Below are 23,389 nucleotides of genomic sequence, written 5' to 3' on the forward strand. Positions count from 1 at the left end.
AGATTTGAAAATCAACAGTCTTGCGATGCTGAAGAAAACCGGCAGGCTATCAGTCAATGGAAGAAGCAGAACAGGGTTGGAGTCCTCCAAAGCCCCATTCCCAAAGAACTATCTTTATTTGACCTGTCTTGGACTTCCCTAGAAAACTTCACACACAGGACTTGTCTATTTGACCTGACTCAGAGTTCACCTGATGTGAGGAGTTTTTTGTGGGGATGCTTTTCAAAAATAATCAGCAGCAATTATTTAACACAGCAGCTGCTTGAGGCAACAATTACAGTTAAGACAAACAACAAGGTGACCAAAAGACTTAACAGAAAAATTTGGGGACTAAGACATCCATAGGAGTCTTTGAAAAGTTCTGACATATTCCTAGGAATCTAAAAAAACCTAAATATGCTTAAGGCTGTGTGCTTGAATAGGATCTCTGGCTGACCCCAAGGCTCTGCACAGGCAGGAAGTGAAGGCTAAGCAAAGTTGTAAAAACATGAAGAAATGAGCACCTGTAACGGTATGAATGCATACCGTTATGTTTTTTTTTTGTTGTTGTTTCTGACACTTTCCCCCACCTATCTGATTTAAAACACAACTGCATCAAGCAATAATTCATAAGTCTATATTCATGGGCATATGATGTGTAAAGATGTAATTTGTATGGCAACAATAGCACAAAGGCAGAGTGAGTGAATAAAGCTATAAAGAGGCAACTTTTTTTTAAATACTATTGAAATTAAACTGGCTTTAATTGAAATGAGAGTGGTATAAATTAAAATGTTAATTGTAATCCCCAGGGAAACTACAAAGAAAAAATTTTTTAAAAAATATGGAAAAGAAATATCAAGAAAATTATAATGGCACACTGGAAAATATCTATTTAACATGAAGGTATGCATTAACAGAGAAATACAGGAACAAAAAAAGGCACAAGAAATATAGAAAACAAATAGCAAAATTATAAACATAAATTTTACCTTATCAGTAATTATATTAAATGTAAATTAATTAAACACTCCAATTAAAGGGCAGAGATAGGCAAAACAGATGAAAAACATGACCCAATATATGCTATCTACAGGAGATACACTTTAGAAACAAGTTGAACTACACTTTCAAATAAGTTGAAAGTAAATGAATGGAAAAAGATTTACCAGGCAAACAGTAACCAAAAGAGGACTGGCATGGCTATACTAACATCAGATTAAATAGACTTTAAAACAAAAATTGTTACTAGAGATAAAAAGGACATTTTATATTGATAAAAGAGTCAATCTATCAAGAAGATTTAACAATTATAAACATAAATGCACCTAACAGCAGAGTCATATTGAAACAAAAAAAACAGGCATAACTGAAAGGGAGAAATGGACAATTCAGCAATAATTGCTGGAGATTTTAATACCTCACATTAAATAATGCATAAAACAACTAGACAGAGGATAAACAAGGAAAGAGAAGACCAGAACAGCACTATAAACCAACCAGACTTAACAGACGTCTATAGAACACTCCATCCTACAACAGCGGCATAAATATTCTTCTCAAGTATACATAGAACATTCTCTAGGACAAACTATATGTTAAGCCACAAAACAAATTTCAATAATGTAAAAGGACTGAACCATACAAAATATGTTCTCTGACTACAACTGAATGAAATTAGAAATAAATAACAGAAATAAATTTGGGAAATTCATAAATATGTGGAAAGTAAACAACATACTCTTAAATAAACAATGGGTCAAGGAAGAAATCATCATGAAAGTTAGAAGATACTTTGAGACAAAAGAAAATGAAGACAACATACAAAAATTGCTTATAGGGAAATTCATAGTTGTAGATTTTTATTCTTAAAAAGAAGAAAAATATCAAATCAGTAGCCAATAATCTTCCTAAGAAATTAGACAAAAAGCAAAAACAAAAACAAACACCAGAGCAAGCAGAAGAAAAGAAGAGATAAAGATTAGGGTGGAAATAAATGAAGTTGAAAATAGAAAAAAAAAATAGAGAAAATTGGTGAAACCAAAATTGATTCTCTGAAAAGATCAACAAAATAGACAAACTTTTAGACTAAGATTTCAGAAAAGAGAAAACTAGCTACTAAAATTAGGAATGAAAGAGACATAATTACTAACCTTATGGAAATAAAAAGGATTATAAGAGAGTACTATGAACAATTCTATGCTAATAAACTAGAAAACCTAGCTGAAATAGACAAATTCCTAGAAAGACACAAACTTCCAATACTAACTCAAGAGGAAATGAAATATCTGAATAGACCTACAATAAAAAGAGATTGAATCAGTAAATAAAAAAAAACTTCTTCACTGGTAAAGTATACCAAAAATTTAAAATAAAATTAACACCAATCTTTCATTAACTCTTCCTAAAAATAGAAGATGAGGGAACACTGTCTATTTCATTGTATGAGGTTACTATTACCCCAATACCAAAACCAGACAAAGACATCATAAGAAAACTACAGATCAATGTCCCTTATGATTACTGACAGCATAATTTTCAACAAAATACTAACTGAATCCCACAGCATATAAAAAGGATTATATGCCAGATCAAGTGGGATCTGACCCAGGAATGCAAGTGTGGCTTAATTCAGATAAAAATCAATTAATGTAATACACTATATTCATAGAATAAAGGCCAAGAGCCATATCATATTAACAAACACAGAAAAAACATTTGACAGAGTCCGACATCCTTCCATGATAAAAACACTTCAAATTCAGAAGGGACAACAAACAGTGTTCATCAACACTAGGTAGCAGTTAGTACATATGCCAGATGCACTGTTCTAACCACTTTATGTTTGTTAAATAATTTAATTCTCACATTAACTCTATGAGGCAGGAACTGTTATTACCCACATTTTACAGATGGGAAAACTGAGGCGCAGAGCATTTAACTAATGTTTCTTATGTTCAGAAGTTAGTAAGTTGTGGAGCTAGGATTACAACACAGAAATTCTGACTTCAGGGTCTGTGTTCTTAACCATAGTTTCTCAATGAATATAAGATAATAATAATGATGAACAAATTTGGTTTCAAAGTAATGATTTGATTTTCATCTACAAGTAAGCTTAATTCATGACACTGCTGATTTGTATCAGTGACCATAATTTGTAATACTTGTAAGAATTTTTACTACTTTAATCAGTGTTTATTTAAGTTGATAAACCTGAGTCAATATTGATATTTAATTGTAATTTAATTCATAAAACTGGTGATGATAACTTATATAAGTAAACATAACTTGTAAAATCATAAAAAATTTGTAAAATTAGTTATAAAATTTGATGGCACTAGGCACAGTGACTCAATTTCTATTTGGAACTAAAATTTGATTAATAACTGCTGTATTCATAACATATTAGTAATCATAACTTTAATATTAGTAACTATTTATGATATCAATAGGATTATTAACCATATTAATAGTGATATTCATAATTTATATTAGTAATATTAATTTATAACATTGGCAATAATTTATAACAGTATGTTACAATGTTTGTACTAATAGGTTAATTTCTTTTAGTAATTATACCTTAATTCACAAAATAGGTTCTAATCACATATTGATAACCTTAATTTATAATACTGGTAATAAATTATAATCTTAGTTATAATATTTGATGATATTAGTAATGATAATTTAATTTTTATTATTAAGTATGACATAATTCAAAACAGGGATTATAATTTGTATTAGAGCATAATTTATATATTGATAATAATTTAAATAATAGTTATAATCTTCAGTGATACTAGAAACGATTACTTACTTCTATTTGGAACTATAATTTATAACACTGGTACTCATAATTTACATCAGTAAGAATAGTTTGAAATAATGGGTATAATTTATGATGTTAGTGATTATATTTGTGATAATAGTAGCCAACAGTCAAATTTGCTATTTGAATACAATTTAATTTATAACATTGCTACTGATAATCTTTATTGGCAACCCTAATTTGAAACACTGTTAACATTTCTATAAGGAGGAATATTTGATAATGTTAGTAACAATGCCTTGATTTGTATATGTAACATAATCTGAATCATTACATTAATTCTGTTTACATTGGAAATCAGTTTCTTAATACTGGTGAGAATAGACACTATAGCAGGATCAATGATTTAAATCATACTTGTAACTACATACATAAATGTATGGTATTAATAAGCCCTATCACAAAGCAACATCGCCCTCCATGTGCATGTGTCAGCTGTACTCTCTGATGGCATTCCACCAGCAACACATCCATTGGCAATATTATTGCAATAGGCATGATGCTTTTCCCTCCTGCCCACTCCCTTCCCCTAGACTCACCATCTCTTTGTGATTGGGGTAGAAGGTCTGATCGATTAGAGGGAATTCCTCTGTTCCCAGTTTCTTGTGCAGTCGAACCATCTGGGCAAACTATGAGAGCCAAAAGAGATGAGTCAGCAAGTCCCTTCACCTGGAGGGAGTCTGTAAGCTGGGACTTCAAGGCTCCAAGCTTCCTCCGATCCCCCAAATCACAGTGGGTTCAAGCTCCCACGTGCATGTATGAGCTATTCCCTCTGCCAGTAGCACCCTTCCTGTCACTTACCACCCAGGGTTTGTCACAGAAGTTGTAGACAGAATGCAAAGAGTTAATGCTGGGGATCCCAGCATACTGCAGCCCAATAACCAAACTGCGGTAGTCTCCATTCCGTGCCATGCTGAAGGCATGCTGGCGGATCAGCACGAAGTCTGGCTTCAGAGACCTGGGGTGGCAAGGGTAAGAGTGTTGAGGGTCCCCCCAGAAGCTCCCCACCACCTTTAGAATAAAGGTCAAGTTTTGAAATCTCCATGGCTCCTAGAAATGGCATAGTTTCTTACCTCAGCCATATACACAAGCTATTCCCTCCACCACATTCACCCTTCCTAACCTCTCCTCATCTGGTGACCCCCTTTTAAGCCTTTCCTGCCTGCTCTTTTACCTCACCAAGATAAGCTTGCAGCTTGCCTACTCAGCTCTCACACTTTCCCCATCACTATCTCTCAGACTACCACTGTACACAAAGGATGCTGCCCAGAATAAATTGCAGCCTCAGGGCTCTACATGGGCTATTCCCTCAGCCTGAAATGTAGCCTCCCTAGGTTTCTGCATGCACCACTCTTCTACCTCCTTCAGGTCTTTCCTCAAATCTCTCTCACTCTTTTGGTCTACACCAACCAAACTGCAGACTCTTCACCATCCAACAATCACTACAGCCCTTTGCTGACATACATATATATTTTTTTTAGCACTTTGACGTTTTCTTCTTTGTTTATTATGTGTATCCCACAGTAGAACGTAAGCTTCATGAGAGCAGAGGATTTTTTTTTTGGTCTTTTTGGGGTCTGTTTTGTTCACTTCCAGGACCTCAGCATGAAGAATAGCTCCTGGCACACAACAGATACTCAGTAAATATTTGTTGAACGTGAAATCCTGAGAGTAGCACCCAGTATGCAGTAGATGCTCAAGAAACGCTTGTGGAATTAGTCGCTGAAAAATTTGGCTTGTTGTCTTCTGAGATCCTTGGCTCTTCTTCAGAAGAGAGGCTATCTCCTTTCTTCAGAAGAGAAGCTATCTCCTTTCATTCTGTCCCTAAGTTCTTAAAAAAAATTGGAATATAATTGACATGTTATATGTGAATCATAATATAAGTATAAGATGTATTATTTAGTTGCTAGGTTGTGTCCAACTCTTTTGCATCCCCATGGACTGTAGCCGGCCAGGCTCCTCTGTCCATGGGATTTCCCAGGCAAGAATACTGGAGTGGGTAGAAAATCCCTTCTCCAGAGGATCTTCTCGACCTAGAGATGGAACTCGGGTCTCCTGCATTGCAGGCAGGTTCTTTACCACTGAGCCACCAGGGAAGGTGTATAACATGTTATTTGATACATTTATATTAATATATTATAACATGACTGCCATTGTACCATTAGTTAGTAACCTTACCATGACACATAATTATCATTTCTTTTTTTCATAGTAGGAATAATTAAGATCTAGTCTTTTATAATAGGAGATTTGCTGATTATGATACAGTATTATTGTCTTTATCATGCATACTGTGAATTAGATCTCTCGGACTTATTTATCTACCAGTTGCAAACTTGGACTCTTAAACATCTCTCCTATTCTTACACACCCTCCCCCAGCCTCTAGCAATCACCTTTCTAGAAAGGTGATTTCTATTAGTTTGGGTCTTTTAGACTCCACATATAAGTGATATCATACAGTATTTCTCTTTCTCTGTCTGATTTATCTCACTTAGCATAATAGCCTCAAGATCCATCCATGTTGTCACAAATGGCAGGATTTCCTTCTTTCTCATGGCTGAATAATATACCTTTGTGTGTGTGTGTGTGTGTGTGTGTGTGTGTGTGTGTACCACTTCTTCTTTATCCATTCATCCATTGATGGATACTTAGGTTGTCTCCATATCTTGGCTACTGTAATGTGCCTAAGTCTTGTTCACAGAAAGATAGGAGAGGAGGTGGGGAATCTCCCTCAGCTCTAAGGGAGCCCTTATGTCTCTCCGATAATACCAAGGTAACCTTTTTACACTCACCGCACAACTTTTACCCCATTCCGAAGAACTTCCATGTCCACAGAGAATCCACCATTGGCATGAGCCACAAGGTTGAGATCAGAGAATTCAGCCTAGGAAGGAAAAAAAATCAGGGATTCACTCACAGTACACACAAAAGACCACTCAGTTTACAGTATGGACAGTTGACCCCCCAGGTCCACCTGCCCCAACTAACCTGTTCTACTTTAATGTCAATTTCTCCATGGATCTTTTTCCCTTTGAAGTATTTCGCCCTGGAGAGGAAAAGCAGAGCACATCTGTCAATGCTCAAATCTCAGAAAGACAAAACCCAGACTGGTCCTTTGACCCCTTTGCTCCTTCAGTGCCACTACAGAAACTATAAAGTGATTTATTATGGTTGAAATATTTTGAAAAAACCTAACAGTTGTTTGTGAACAATGAAGTCTGTTATAATCCTTGTGGAGGTATGTAAATATCAAGGTACTAAATTGCTCAGTCGTGTCTGACTCTTTGTGGCTCCATGGACTACATAGTCCATGGAATACTGGAATCGGTAGCCTTTTCGTTCTCCAGATCTTCCCAACCCAGGGATCAAATCCAGGTCTCCCACATTGCAGGCGAATTCTTTACCAGCTAAGCCACAAGGGAAGCCCTGTAAATGTCAAAGTAAAAGTGAAGTTGCTCAGTCGTGTCCAACTCTTTGCGACCCCATGGACTGTAGCCTACCAGGCTCCTCCATCCATGGGATTTTCCAGGCAAGAGTACTAGAGTGGGTTGTCATTGCCTTCTCCAGAGGATCTTACCAACCCAGGGATTGAACCCGGGTCCCTGCATTGTAGGCAGACGCTTTACCGTCTGAGCCACGAGGGTGACTTAAATGTCAAAGGACACTGCAAATTATAAGTTCTTAAAACAGAGTGCAGGCATTTGCCAAAGTATGGTTTGCTTGTCACAGTGCTATTTGAAAAACTTCTCAAAACAAGGAGTCCTTTGTACACTGTAACATACTTTGAAATAGCATGGAGGTTTGTAAAATGGCATAGATTCTTAGAGGACATATCTATATCTGTGTGTGTGTGTGTGTGTGTGTGTGTGTGCATACTCAGTTGTATCCAACTCTTTTGCAACCCAATGGACTACAGCCTTCCAGGCTCCTCTGTCCATGGGATTCTCCAGGCAAGAATACTAGAGTGGGTTGTCATTTCCTTCTCCAGAGGATCTTCCCAACCCAGGGATTGAACCTGCGTCTCTTGCATTTCTGCATTGGCAGGCAGGTTCTTGACCAGCTGATCCACCATATATATATATGGTGCCTGTCTGTGTGAGCTGCAGCATCTCTTTGCTTGGGTCCTTTCCCAAGGAGGAACACATTTACCATGTGTTGTTGTGCACCGAGAGGGACACAGCAGCCATGAGTGGGCAGCTGCATCAGAAAAGGAAGAGCAGACTAAGGGCTGCAAGCTGGTGAGGGATCAATAGAAGCCAGAGTCAACCATGATAAGGGTGGAGGGAAATGCCGCTGAGGATAAGGGGAAACTACAGGAGGGAAGAGGGGTAGGAATGGCAGTAGACATATCACGAATTGCTAAGTCACTGTCCCTGGGCCCATCCCCAGCTAGACTCCTCCACCAGGCCCAGGATTCCTGTCTGACAGGCTTGTCCACAAACAGAAGCTCATCACCAATCAGGTTTTTCATAGACAGGGATTGAGGGGAGGAGCCACTCCTGGGATTGCCTACATGCATACCATCAGGGTCTCTGATATACATGCTGTACAACTGGACTCTGGTGATTTCACTGACATACCCCAAAGACCACAAGCTATTTTCTTCTCTCTTTCACTCTTCCCTCCTACCTCCCACCTCATCTCTGACACTGTCCCCTCACAGATGTTGGAAGAGAGTCTCTTAGACCTGTGCATTTTTCATTTAGAAAATGATGATGAGTGTAGACTATATCATCACTTTCTTTTTCAAACTTTTTTGACCATATATGTAGTGGATACTATGGTACTCTTCTTGGGTCTTCTCTTCAGGGCCAATGCACCCTGACTATCAGCTGTTGACAGATTGCAGCTGTGTCCTTTGGGGAATTATCTTCTACCACAGGGAACTTTCCTGCCCAAGGTTATACCTATTTTGGACAGCCCATGGATTATGTCTGGTCTGTGAGTGAGTATGAAAGCCAGCCTCTTAGCCTCAATTATAGGCTGACTCTGAAGGACTAGCCTAGGATCTCCCTAGAAGCTCTCCCTAGGATCAGCAGACGCCTCAGAGGCAACTGCACTGTGGACCCGCTTCTCCAACTGCTCAACTCTGCCTTCCTTACAGATGTTGATCCCAATGCATGTATGCTAAGTTGCTTTAGTTGTATCTGACTCTTTGCGAGCCCACGCACTATAGCCTACCAGGCTCCTCTGTCCATGGGATTTCCCGGGTAAGAATACTGGAGGGGGTTGCCATGCCCTCCTCCAGGGGATCTTCCTGATCCAGGGATTGAACCAGCGTCTTACATTTCCTGCATTGGCAGGTGGGTTCTTGACCACTAGCACCACTTGTTGATCCCAAAGGCACTCCCAAATAAGCCTATGCATGCAATTCTCTGCCTGGAAAATCTGTTTCAGAGATCCCAACCTAAAACAGTGGGTCAGAGAAGTCAAACTACAAAGAAAACTCTACTGCCTTTCTGGAGCTGGGCCACCCAGCAGCCCGCAGGCAAAAAGGAGCCATCATTTGTGCTGGTGGAGCATAGATGAGGGCTTTCCTGGTGGCTCAGTGGTAAAGAATCCACCTGCAATGCAGAAGCCTCAGGAGACATGGGTTCGATCCCTGGGTTGGAAAGATCCCCTGGAGGAGGGCATGGCAACCCACTCCAGTGTTCTTGCCTGGAGAATCCCATGGACAGAGGAGTCTGGTGGGCTACAGTCCATGGGGTTGCAAAGAGCTGGACATGACTGAAGTGACTTAGCATGCATGCATGCAGCATAGATGGCCTCTGACATGCTGTAGTAACACAAAGTGCCCTGTGGCATGTCTGGGCTGTGGTACAAGCAGGATGCCACTTGCACCATAAGATGTAGCAAACCCTATGATGCTGGAGATGTCTTCAGGGAGAAGATGTGGCATGGAGTGGATTCTCCTGAGTGGGAGAATTACAGTGCAGGCCCATTGGGTTTTGAAGCAGCAGTAACTTAACTGATGGTGGACTGTAATGAGATACTAGTGGAAGGGAATGCACCAGCTGGTGAAATATTGCTGGTACTTGACAGGTATGAGGGAAATGATAACCAGACTCAGGGGACTAAACACCATTTGATTAGCTGAAGAAATATATGACATGCTTAGGGTGAATAATCAACAATTCAAAGCAAAATGTAGGGACGTGCCTGTGGTCCAGTGGCTAAGAGTCTGTGCTTCCAAGACAGAGGGCCCAGGTTCAAACCGTGCTCAGGGAACTAGATCCTACATGCTGCAACTAAAGATCCCATGTGCTGCAACTGAAACCTGACACAGTCAAATAAATAATTTTTTAAAAACAGCAAAATGTAAAAGACAAAAGACCTCCTTGGGTGTATTTAGTTCAGTCCAGTCGCTCAGTCGTGTCCGACTCTTTGTGATCCCATGCACTGCAGCACACCAGGCTTCCCTGTCCGTTACCAACTCCCAGAGTTTACTCAAACTCATGCTCATTGAGTCGATGATGCCATCCAAACATCTCATCCTCTGTTGTCCCCTTCTCCTCCTGCCTTCAATCTTTCCCAGCATCAGGGTCTTTTCAGATGAGTCAGCTCTTCACATCAGGTGGCCAAAGGATCAGAGTATCAGCTTCAACATCAGTCCTTCCAATGAATATTCAGGACTTATTTCCCTTAGGATGGACTGGTTGGATATCCTTGCAGGCCAAGGGACTCTCAAGAGTCTTGTCCAACACCACAGTTCAAAAGCATCAGTTCTTCAGTGCTCAGCTTTCTCTATAGTCCAACGCTCACATCCATACATGACTATTGGAAAAACCATAGCCTTGACTAGACGGACCTTTGTTGGCAAAGTAGTGTTCCTGTTTTTTAATATGATGTCTAGGTTGGTCATAACTTTTCTTCCAAGGAGTTAGTGTCTTTTAATTTCATGGCTGCAGTCACTATCTGCAGTGATTTTGGAGCCCAAAAAATAAAGCCTGCCACTGTTTCCCCATTTATTTCCCATGAAGTGATGGGACTGGATGCCATGATCTTTGTTTTCTGAATGTTGAGCTTTAAGCCAACTTTTTCACTCTCCTCTTTCACTTTCATCAAGAGGCTGTTTAGTTCTTCTTCACTTTCTGCCATAAGAATGGTATCATCTGCATATCTGAGGTTATCGGCATTTCTCCTGGCAATCTTGATTCCAGCTTGTGCTTCTTCCAGCCCAGCATTTCTCATGATGTACTCTGCATATAAGTTAAATAAGCAGGGTGACAATATACAGCCTTGACGTACTCCTTTTCCTATTTGGAACCAGTCTGTTGTTCCATGTCCAGTTCTAACTGTTGCTTCCTAACCTGCATACAGATTTCTCAAGAGGCAGGTCAGGTGGTCTGGTATTCCCATCTCTTTGAGAATTTTCCATAGTTTATTGTGATCCACACAGTCAAAGGCTTTGGCATAGTCAATAAAGCAGAAATAGATGTTTTTCTGGAACTCTCTTGCTTTTTCAATGATCCAGTGGATTTTGGCAATTTGATCTCTGGTTCCTCTGCCTTTTCTAAATCCAGCTTGAACATCTGGAAGTTCATGGTTCACGTATTGCTGAAGCCTGGCTTGGAGAATTTTGAGCATTACTTTTTACTAGTGTGGGTGATGAGTGCAATTGTGCGGTAGTTTGAGCATTCTTTGGCATTGCCTTTCTTTGGGATTGGAATGAAAACTGACCTCTTCCAGGTCATGGTGGAGAGTTCTGATAAAATGTGGTCCATTGGAGAAGGGAATGGCAAACCACTTCAGTATTCTTGCCTTGAGACCCCCATGAACAGTATGAAAAGGCAAAGAGATAGGACACTGCAAGATGAATTCCCCAGGTTGGTAGGTGCCCAATACGCTACTAGAGATCACTGGAGAAATAACTCCAGAAAGAATGAAGAGACAGAGCCAAAGTAAAAACAACACCCAGTTGTGGATGGGACTGGTGGTGGAAGCAAGGTCCAATGCTCTAAAGAGTAATATTGCATAGGAACCATGAATTGAGGCAAATTGGAAGTGGTCAAACAAGAGATGGCAAGAGTGAACGTCGACATTCTATGAATCAGCGAACTAAAATGGACTGAAATGGGTGAATTTAACTCAGATGATCATTATATCTACACTGTGGGCAAGAATCCCTTAGAAGAAATGGAGTAGCCCTCATAGTAAACAAAAGAGTCTGAAATGCAGTACTTGGATACAATCTCAAAAATGACAGTATGATCTCTGTTTATTTCCAAGGCAAACTATTCAATATCACAGTAATCCAAGTCTATGCCCTGACCAGTAATGCTGAAGAAGCTGAAGTTGAATGGTTCTATGAAGACCTACAAGACCTTCTAGAACTAAAACCAAAAAAAGATGTCCTTTTCATTATATGTGACTGGAATGCAAAGATGTCCTTTTCATTATAGGGGACTGGATGGGACTAGGAAGTCAAAAAATACCTGGAGTGACAGGCAAATTTGACCTTGGATTACAGAATGAAACAAGGCAAAGGCTAACAGAGTTTTACCAAGAGAACACACTGGTCATAACAAATATCCTCTTACAACAACACAAGAGAAGACTCTACACATGGACATCACCAGATGGTCGACACCGAAATCAGATTGATTATATTCTTTGCAGCCAAAGATGGAGAAGCTCTATACAGTCAGCAAAAACAAGACCGGGAGCTGACTGTGGCTCAGATCATGAACTCCTTATTGCCAAATTCAGACTTAAATTGAATAAAGTAGGGAAAACCGCTAGACCATTCAGGTATGAACTAAATCAAATCCTTAACGATTATACAGTGAAAGTGAGAAATAGATTTAAGGGACTAGATCTCATAGACAGAATGCCTGATGAATTATGGATGGAAGTTCATGACATTGTACAGGAGACAGGGATCAGACCATCCCTAAGAAAAAGAAATGCATAAAAGCAAAATGGCTGTCTAAGGAGGTCTTACAAATAGCTGTGAAAAGAAGAGAAACGAAAAGCAAAGGAGAATAGGAAAGATATAAGCATCTGAATGCACAGTTCCAAAGAAGAGCAAGGAGAGATAAGAAAACCTTGCTTAGTGATCAGTGCAAAGAAATAGGGGAAAACAATAGAATGGGAAAGACTAGAGATGTCTTCAAGAAAATTAGAGATAACAAAGGAATATTTCATGCAAAGATGGGCTCAATAAAGGGCAGAAATGGTATGGACCTAACAGAAGCAGAAGATATTAAGACGAGGTGGCAAGAATACACAGAAGAACTGTATAAAAAAGAGCTTCACGATCCAGATAATCACGATGGTGTGATCACTCACCTAGAGCCAGACATCCTGGAATGTGAAGTCAAGCGGATCTTCGGAAGCATCACTACAAACAAAGCTAGTGGAGGTGATGAAATTCCAGTTGAGCTATTTCAAATCCTAAAAGATGATGCTGTGAAAGTGCTGCACTCAATATGGCAGCAAATTTGGGTGTATTTAAGGAAACCTCAATCTTCTGTGACCAGAGGGCAGACGGAGAAGATCAGACTTAAGACTTAACTGTAAGGGTAGCAGAACTTCAGAGAAGGTTGAATTCTCAGGCCCAGTAAATCCCCTGTTCCATGCTCAGGGCCCTAATAGGATATGAGTGGAGCCCTGAGATTGGGATGGGGCTATCTGGGAAGATGCATTTAACACCCTGACCTTACAGATTCACCTGAACCCACTGGGTCTGCAGAAGTAGCCCACTTGTCTTTGTTAGAATATAGACCTTCCCTTTGCCTGAAGATGATGCACAGGCCTTGAGTGAAGCATGTGCCTTATAAAACAATTCTTCCATACAGAATCAACTTCCCTTCCCCTCATGGCAACCAGATCAATAACCAGGGTCAAATCCTAGCACAACCTGACTGGAGAGGTTCTCAGCTTGCAAAGAAAGCAAAGGAATGATATGTGGAAGCTAAAGAATCTGGCTAACATGTATCGGCAGGAACTGGGAAAGCAAGCCTGAGACTGGATGCTGAGGACAATGGATCAAGGGAATGAAGCATGAACTTGGAGCACTGTCCCAAGACACAGAACTTAAAACCATGGTAAGGACTCTAGGAAATGTTGCTGATACAATTTTTGGATGACTTGTGGAAGCCTGGCAAGAACAGTGGCCCACATCAAGTGAAGTAGAAATACCAGACTTCAATGGCAGATTGTGGAGGAAAGGATCAAAGGGCTCAGAGAAGCTGATGTGTTAGAGAAGATACACTACTCCAGTCTGGAAAACCAACTAGCTGACTATATTCTATGGGAGGGCCCAGAGCGTATACCCAAATTACAAATGAGGAATACGCTGGTGAGAGTAGCAGCAGACATGTTGAGAAGCGCAGTGGAGGTAAGGTCATAAGTGAAGTCCCAGCCCAGGTCCTGCTCACAGTGGGTCCACTGGGTCCACAGGTCCACCTAGTGATCACTTCACCAGCCCACAAACACCTAATTGGAATGGACATATCTGTAGTTTTCAGAACCCCTACATGAGTTCCTTGGCCTGTGGGGGAAGAGCTATGGTAGCTGGGAAGTTCAAATGGATGCCTTGGAAACTATTCCTGCCTTCCCTGAGCAAAGCTATAAATCAAAGACAATACTGTATCTATCCTAAGGGTGATGGTAGAAATTAGTGTCCCTCTGAAAGATCCAAAGGATGCAGGGGTGTTAGTCCCACCATGTATATGTGCTTAGTTGCTCAGTCGTGTCTGATTCTTTGTGACCCCATGGACTGTAGCCCGCCACTCTCCTCTGTCCATGGGGATTCTCCAGGCAAGAATACTGGAGTGGGTTGCCGTGCCCTCCTCTAGGGGATATTCCCAACCCAGGGATCAAACCCAGGTCTCCTGCATTGCAGGTGGATTCTTTACTATCAGAGCCACCAGGGAAGCCCAAGAATACTGGAGTGGGTAGCCTATCCCTTCTCCAAGGGAACTTCCGGACCCAGAAATCGAACAGGGGTATCCTGCATTGCAGGCAGATTCTCTACCAGCTGAGTCACCCGGGAAGCTCAGTCCCATCATATCTCTGCTGAGTTAACCAATTTGGGCCCTGAGGAGGCTGGATAGATCCTTGAGAATGTAGACTACTGCAAGCTCAACCAAATGGTAGCACTGATTGAAGCTGCAGTACTAGTCATGCTGACATTGCTGGAGCAAATGAAAAGATCTCAGGTATGGCAGGTGGCCACTGATATAGTGAATACCTTTTCTATTTTGATCAGAAGATCAGAGACGTTTCACATTTATCTGGGACTGACCACAATATACATTGATGGTCTTGCCATAGGGCTAAGTTATCTTTCTCACCCTATGTTATCATATAGTCGAAGGAGGAATGGACTATCTGGACATCCCAGGGACTATCACATTGGACTACTATAACAATTACACCGTATTGATAGGCAAGATGAGCAAGAGTTGGTTAGCACACTGCATTGATAAGACACATGCACTCCGGAGGGTGGGAGGTAAACCCTACAAACACTCAAGGCCCTGCCATATTACTACAGTTTTTAGGGATTTGGGGGTACAAGGTATGCCAGAACAGCCCCTCCAAATCATAGGGCAAAGCATCGCATCACACACCTCCCACTATGATGAATAAAAACACGACAGATGGGAAGATTCCTCAGGTTCTGGAGGCAGCATATTCCACACCTGGAAATACTGCTCTGATCCATATTTCAGGTGACATCTAAGGCTGCTAGCCCTGAACAGGTCCAGGCTGTGGTGCAAGCAGTCCTGCCACTCAGGGTATATGATCCAGCAGATCCTACGATACTGCATTGTGGGGGAAAATGCAGTGTGGAGCTTATGGGATGCCTGACTGGGAGGCCCCTGGGGTTCTGGAGCAAGGCCATGCCATCTGCAGCAGAGAATTACACAGCTTTTGAGAAACAAATCCTGGTACAGTACTGGACCCTGGGTGAGACAGAATGCTTGACCACAGGGTACCAAGGAACCACGTATCCTGGTGCCTGTTATGAGCTGGGTCGCACCAGGCCCACCAAGTAATGAAGTCAGGCCCAGCAGCCAGGATCGATCCCAGATAGGACCAAGCATGCTGTCTGAGCAAGTAACCCGGATGCCTGTGTCATCCACACTGTTGTGTTAGTGCCTCCCTCAGCTCACTAAGAGAACTCCTTAGAACCAGCAGATGAAGGGAGAAAAATCTTAAGCTTGGTTCACAAATGGGTTGGCTTGCTATGTGGGTGGAATGGACAAAAATGAACAGGGGTGATCCTATAGCCCCTTTCAGAGTGGCCTTGAAAAACTGGCAAAACTCTCAAGGGGCAGAGCTTTGGTCTGTGCACCTGGTCATCTATTCTGTTGGGAAAGAGAAGCAACCCAAGATTCAAATACATATTCACTGATGGGCAGTGGTAAATGGCTTGGCTGATTAGGCAGAGGCCCTGAAGGAACAATATTGGAAGATCAGGAAAAGGAGGTCTGGGACACCAAAATATGGCTGGACAAATGGGATTGGAGATGAAATGGAGTGAAGATCTTTGTATTGTGTGTTAACACCCACCAGATAGCATCCACCCTGAAAGTGGCACTAAGCAACCAGGTAGGTAGAATGACTCAGCCAAATGCTGTCAGCCAGTTTCTAGAATCAGCTGCCCCAGCACTGGCAGATGGGCACACATATGAAGTGGCAAGGGTAACAGAGATGGAGGCTGAGTGTGGGGCCTATGGCATCATTGCTGAATGTCCAACCTGCCAGCATCAGAGACCAATATTGGGTCCCCAACACAGCACCATCCCTTAGGAAGGAAACCAGCCACTCTGTGGTGAGCTGACTACACTGGGCCTTCTACTCTGGAAAGAGTAATGATTCATTTTGACTGGAATATTCTATATATGAGTTTGCTTTTCCTGACTACCAGACCTTAGCCAGCATCACTGTCCAAGGGCTTACATAATATTTGATCCACCAGTATGGCATTCCACACAACAGTGAAACAAACTGAAGGACACACTTGACAGTAAAGGAGGTGTAATCAACTGACATTTTATACTGCTGACATTCTATACCACACCATGCAGAAGCTGCTAGTCAGACAGAGTGATGGAACAAATTGGTATATCCACAGCTAAGATTTCAGCTTGGAGGTGACACTGTGCAAGATGTGGGGTACCATCCTCCAAAACACAGTATACACCCTAAATCAATGAACATTGTTTGGGCTATGTTCCTTACAGGTAGAATACTCTGGTTTGGGAACTCAGAGGTGAAAGTAGGAGTGGCCTAGCTTACCATCAATCCCTGGATCCACTTTTGGAATGTGTGTTTCCTTTTTCCTTAGGGCTCTGCAAGGTTAAAGGTCCTGATTCTCCAAGGGGGAACACTGCTACCAGGGGACACAGCATTACATTCTAAGCTTTGACTGTTACCTGGACACTTCAGGTTTCACAAGCCAATGGATAAGAAGATGAGTCTGTCTCAGCAGGTCCATAGACCCTGATCATCAGAAGGAGATAGTTGCTGTTGTTTAGTTGCTAAGCCGTGCCTGACTCTTTGTGACCCCATAGACTGTAGCCCACCAGGTTCCTCTGTCCATGGGATTTCCCAGGCAAGAGTATTGGTGTGGGTTGCCATTTCCTTCTCAAGGGGATCTTCCCGACCCAGGGATCAAACCCAAGTCTCCTTCATTAGCAGGTGGATTCTTTACCACTGAGCCACCAGCGAAGTCCAGGAGTTGATAGGGCTGCCATTAAACAATGGGGGCAGGGAGGAATATCTCTGACCCTCAGGCTGTCTGCTTTGACATTTTGTTGGTATTCTTGTTCAACACTGAAGGCAAATGGACAAGTACAGCAGTCATAGCCTGAGCAGATGGGGACCAGGAGCTCAGGGATCCCTCAAGGATGAGGGAATGGATCACTCACCAGGTAAGCCACTGTGACCAAGAGAGGTGCTAGCTGAGGGTAAGGGGAATCTAGATTGTGTAGTACAGGAAGGAAACAATGTATCATTTATTTATGCCACATTTATCAAACTACAGTGGAGGCTGTAGTTTGTCCCACTAACTGTGCTCTTTCAAGTGCACCCCAGAAAACAAGACCAATTAGAATCCTAGAAACGCTGTTCCCAGATGGAATGAACTTACTTCTGAAAAGCAAGTGAATCTGAGAAGTCCTGGGGGTTGCCTATGTGCTCTACTCAGATCTTCAAGCCCCTCCTTCTTGTCATAACTGTCCTCCAGCTTCCGGGAATATCTGCTGCTGAAGGCTCACAGTGCTGTCCATCATTGGGAACTGCCCCCTACAGCAGGGACTCACCTTCTGCAAGATTATGCCTCCTCCCAGAGGGCAACCTGTAGTCACTGACTGACTAATGCAGGACTACAAAAGCCTGGCCATCCCATCTCAATTGGGACAACTCTGAAGGGTCATCCCATCTCCAGAGCTCCCCAGATGATTGGCTGGAGCAATTGTTGCACAGCATCACAGCTGCTCAACCTTTCCATCTGCCAAGTCCTGCTTCCCCCACTCCTCCTCTGCAACACGCGTTGTTCCCAAGAGCTCTCCCCGATCAATCTGCACACAAATCTCAGAGTCTCAGGGTCTGCATCCAGGGAAGTCTAAGAAAAGAAGCCACAGTAAGAATGTTCTATATATATAACATATATTATATAAGACACATATACAGAAAATTTAATATAGGATGTCTTATATAACATATTGCATGTTATATATTATGTGTTGCAGTATCTAGAATGTATATAAATATGCACATAGTGGAATGAAAGTTTCAGTAAATAATTACCTTTAATATGTACAGTGGGGTCATATTTCCTATTCTATTTCATTTCATGAAAAGAAACATTCATTTCATGAAAAGAAACATACACATATATATGTATGTGGTATTATAAACCCATTGTATAACAAATATATTACAGATACATATAATATGTATTAATACATATTACATTAATACATATGTGATACATATTACATATAATATGTAATAATACATATAATATGTATGGTACACATTAATGATTATATTTCTTATTGGAGTAAGTTTCACTAAATAATAATTCCACTTACTATGTACAATGTACTCTCATTTTTTATTTTCATGTATCAATATTATCATTTATCATAGTTTTATTTTCATTTCATGAAAAAAATGAAACACTGGTCACAAGCCAAGAGGTGACCTACAGCTGGAAAAACACTGGATTAAATGATCTGTAAAAAGAGGTGATGAGTCTCAATTCTGAGTTTTCAGCTTTAAAGCACACAGGACTCAAGACCCAGGAAGGAAGGAGAGGGGTGAGGTTTGGTGGGGAAGGCACCAAACTGTACTTAGGTGTACAACCCCATTACAGAATTTGTATGATTCCTTTTATTCCAGGCTGAAATCCCTAAGCTTGTGTGGTTCTGAATGTCTGCAAGCTGGTGATGCAGAGTCTCTGTTCCTCGCACTAAACCTGGTGTACACAGGCTCTCTCCCTTTACCCATCCCACCCCATCTATACCAGGCACTAAATAATTAGTTGCTAGGTTGACTGGAAGAAAAGACTGAAGCAACTGCTGGGATAAAGGAAGGTTTTCGGGATACAGAAGTGGAAGGGAAGAATATTTCACAGAATTCAGCAGGTGCTCAGTAAGTGCTTGCTAGACAAATTAGAAGAAAAAGTAGAAAATACAGGAGTTGTGATTATGGAAAGGGGAAGGGTCTTGTCAGTGGTCTGTAGATAATTAATATATGTTTAATGGAATGAAGGAAAAGGCAGCAGCAACCTGCCTGGAGGGTTGGAGTGAAGAAGGTAAGTCGAAAGGAGGGTGGTTACTAAAATATTCCAGTGGATCTTTCCAAACCAGGGATCAGAACCGCATCTATTGCATCTCCTGCATTGGCAAGCAGATTCTTTACCACTAGCGCCACCTGGGAAGCCCCCAATGTACAGCAAGGGCTTCAATAAGGTTTGTTGACTTCAATAGAGTAAATTTAGCCAGGAAGATGGCATCTGTGCGAGTGGGTGTTGGTGAAGGAATTAAAACACGTGTTCAATAAATGCTTTATGGATTGAAGGAGAAAAGAGTGGAGGAGTCTGCTGCAGGGATAGGAATGTTGTTGTTTGAGCAGAACACAGTAAGAGAGGGATAAATCCTTTTTGGATTAATTGGGGGGAAAGGGCAGTGGGGAAGATGGCTACTATATGGGAGAGGGTTCCTAGCCAGAATGCAGTAGGTACACATCGTGAGTTTTTGAGATTGTGTCATGTGAAAGGCAGGATGTAGATTGTTGAAGGAGGAATTAGGGCTATAGGAGGGGGAGAAGAGGCACTGACTATGGGTTCTCAGAGTATAGAATAAGTGCTCATTAAAAGATTGTTGGGGCTGAGTAGAGGAGAAGGTATGAAGAATCCAACTAGTGGTTGGGATTAGAAGGAAAAGAAACTGAGGGAGGCTTCTTCCTAACGTATTGCAGTGCATAATAAATGCCTCCCATAGTTTAACACATGAAAAGTATGCAACAACTATCTGTAGAATGAACAAATGGCTCTGAATAGAGAGAAAGCCTGCTGGGTAAGGGCTCCTGGCAGAGGAGAGGTAATTAACCAGTAAAGAGCTGGTACTCCATATATTTAGGCTGAAGGGGACCCCTGGAGAGAGAGCTCTTGAGACAAGGACAGGAACTGCCAAGCTTGGAAAGGGGAAGTTGAGAATGTCTCTTATGTAGTAAGTCCTCAGTTAAGTGTTTATTGGCTTAAATAGAAAAAAAGCCCTTCGGGGTCTTAAGATTGGGAGAGGAAATCCTAGGGAGACTGAAGAGAGTGAGAAAAGGGTAACTCTTCTAAATTTAGTTCTAGATTTATCGAAGGAAAGGACTCTGTGGAAATGTTGTATGACTGGCACAGGTTATCCTAAGAGTAAAGAAGGGGAATCTACTTCCTACACACAACAGGTACTGCAAATGTGCTCATGCACCCACTGGAAGAAAAGCACTTTGGGGAGGAGGTGTGAATATAGAGCACACAGGAAGCACTACACAAATGCTCACAGGAGCTGCTGGAGGAAAATGCCTTTGGGGGAAGGTGATCTAGAATCAAGCACCTGGCAGACAGTGACCAAATGCTCACTGCATCCATTAAAAGAAAAGGTCTTTGGGGAAGATTGGTGGCGGTGGGGGGGGGGGGGGAGGCTATGGAAGAGCATATCATCACCAGATCCATTGGAGGAAAAGTCTTTGGGGGAAGAGAAATGGGGATACAGTAACTTGATTTATGTGAGCTTGATTCTCCATCTTTGGGAAGAAAGGCTTTTATGGAGAAGGCACAGAATCGGCACACAGTGGGTACTCCACAAATGCTCCAGGAGTGATTTTTTAAAGAGGTATTTGGAAAGACAGATTGAAATGTTCTACACAGTAAGTGCAGATATATGATCACTGTATTAATTGGAGGCAAAGGTCTTTATGGAGAAGGTCTGAGGTTGAGTCAGGCAGATGGTGCTCAATATATACAGACTGAAGCCACTGGAGGAAAAGGCATTAGGGAAAGGGTCTGGGGTGACGTAAACAGTGGGCAGTCAATAAATGCTTGCTGAATACACTGAAGGAAAGAGTCTTTAGAGAAGGCTCACACCTTCAGATCAGGCAGTTAGTAAAGGCTTGGTGGGTCCACCAAAGGAAAGATCGTTGAAGAAGTAGTTGAGAATAGGCTGTAGGGGAGGCACTCAAATGAATGCCTTCTAGATCCTTCTGCTGTAGGAAAAGGATTTAGAGCAGAATGTGAAGATAAGCCTCACACAGTAGGTTTAAAAATGCTCATAGAACTCATTTAAGGAAAATATGTTTGAGGAAAGGGCTTGGGGATGGGGCATACACCAGGCCCTTAATAAATGCTTCTTAGATCCTTTGGAGAATTAAGCCCTTAGGGGGACTGAATTGGGGCACACAGAAGGAATTCAATAAAAACTCATAGGATCCATTAAAGGCAACGCTTTTGGCAAGAAGCTGGGGTGGGATACACAGCAGGCACTCAATGTTCAGTGAATAGTTTAAAAGGTTTTTGAGGTGAGGGCTGGGGTAGGGCACATAGTGCACTCTGGATACATGCTCACGAGATCAGAGAAGGCCTTAGGGCAAGGACTGAGGAGGACAAAACACCTATCAAGCTCCCAACAAATGTTCACAGAATTCATGTAAGCCAAACGCCTTGAGGAAGGGCTCCCCACTGAGGCACACTGCCGGTACTTGATAAATGCTCACAAGATCCATTAGAGGACAAGACCTTTGGGGCACGGGTTGCGGGGTGCAGGGCACATCAGACTCTTGAATGCTCACAGGATATACTGAAGTCAGGTTTGTGGAATGGAGGCACACAGCAGGCGCCCGATAACTGCTCCCTGTATGGATCAAGAAGGCCTGGGTGAGGGCAGCGGGGAAGCAAGGGCGGGGAACACAGGAAGCGCTTCGTATAACAATTTAAAGGAAGAGGGTTTGGGCAAGGGGGGCAGACAGAGGGCAAACAAGCGGCGCTCAATAATTGCTCATCATGGGATGATCTGGGGACCCAGAACCGCGGGGGCACGTCCCCAGCAGTGGCTTACCAGTCGGTGTGGGGCTCGTCGATTACCAGCAGCACCCTGGCGGCGGCGCCCCCACGGCCTGCGCCCCCAGAGCCGCCGCCCACCTGCTCGCTGAAGGTGGCGGCCGCGGCCGCTGTGGTCTGCTTGACCGCATTGGACAGCGACGAGAAGAAGCCACCGCCCCCCGAGGACCCGGGGCTAGGGGCAGCTGGAGAGGCCACGGGGGCGGCCGAAGAGGCCCTCTCGCCAGTGGCGGTCGCAGGACCGGTAGTGGCCCCGGGACTAGGGGCAGCGGGCGGCGGTGGGGGCGGCTGCGGGCGCTGCAGGTCTGTCATGTACCCATTTGGCAGATTGGCCATGAAGTTGCTGTCCGACAGGCGGCGCCGTAGGTAGTTCATGGCTGCAGAGCGGGGCAGGGGGTCTTAGGAGCAGTCTGGTCAGGAGCCGCGGGGGCGGACCGCGATGGGCCCAGGAGCACCGCTGCGCTCTCAGGCACGACACGTCTCTTCCGCTGCCCGCTGCAGACTGAGGCAGCGCTGAGTCGCCGCCGCCGCCGCAGCGCGGTTGGTCGCGCCCGTGACCCCCTATTTCGCGCCCCGTGTGGTGCAGTCCGGCTGGGCCGGCGGCAGCGCGGACGCGACCAAGGCTACTGCGAAGGGGAGTTTGGAGAGGCGAGTGACGTCAGCGCGCCTTCAGTGCCGGGGCGGCGGCGGCGCGCGCCGGCAGGCGGGGGCGAAGGAGCTGTCCGCGGTGCTGAAGGCATAAGTGCGCAAGCGCCACGCCGCATCCTGTCTCCCCTCCCCCGCCTCAGACTGGGGGTGCGCAATTTGGGGATGGGGGCGGGGTGGGAGCCTGTCCGGAGGGTCGGGTGGGTGCATCAGGCAAGCCTCCCACCCTGTCTCATCCTGGTCTTCACATGCACTTGCACCCACACCTAGGACCCTCTGCGGATACTAGGTTTCCAGTGTTGATATTCACCACAGGAGGCATTTGGGGGGTGGGAATGGAGTTATACTCGGAAACTCAAAAGT

The 23,389-nt window shown here is 43.1% G+C and overlaps 1 protein-coding gene across 1 annotated transcript in view; it reads right to left on the reverse strand.

The window, feature by feature from the left end:
• The window catches only part of SYN1 (synapsin I), a 53,279-nt gene extending 30,523 nt beyond the window's left edge, over positions 1 to 22,756 (reverse strand). Inside the window, exons 1-5 of the mRNA XM_052663772.1 lie at positions 22,380 to 22,756; positions 6,802 to 6,859; positions 6,606 to 6,697; positions 4,613 to 4,769; positions 4,351 to 4,440 (exon numbers count right to left, since the gene is read on the reverse strand). Of these exons, the coding sequence (XP_052519732.1) occupies positions 4,351 to 4,440; positions 4,613 to 4,769; positions 6,606 to 6,697; positions 6,802 to 6,859; positions 22,380 to 22,756 (774 nt within the window). The remainder of the gene's footprint in view (positions 1 to 4,350; positions 4,441 to 4,612; positions 4,770 to 6,605; positions 6,698 to 6,801; positions 6,860 to 22,379) is intronic.
• Between the last annotated feature and the right edge of the window lie 633 nt (positions 22,757 to 23,389).

The sequence above is a fragment of the Budorcas taxicolor genome, chromosome X, assembly GCF_023091745.1.
Source record: "Budorcas taxicolor isolate Tak-1 chromosome X, Takin1.1, whole genome shotgun sequence".
In the NCBI taxonomy this organism is placed as follows: domain Eukaryota; kingdom Metazoa; phylum Chordata; class Mammalia; order Artiodactyla; family Bovidae; genus Budorcas; species Budorcas taxicolor.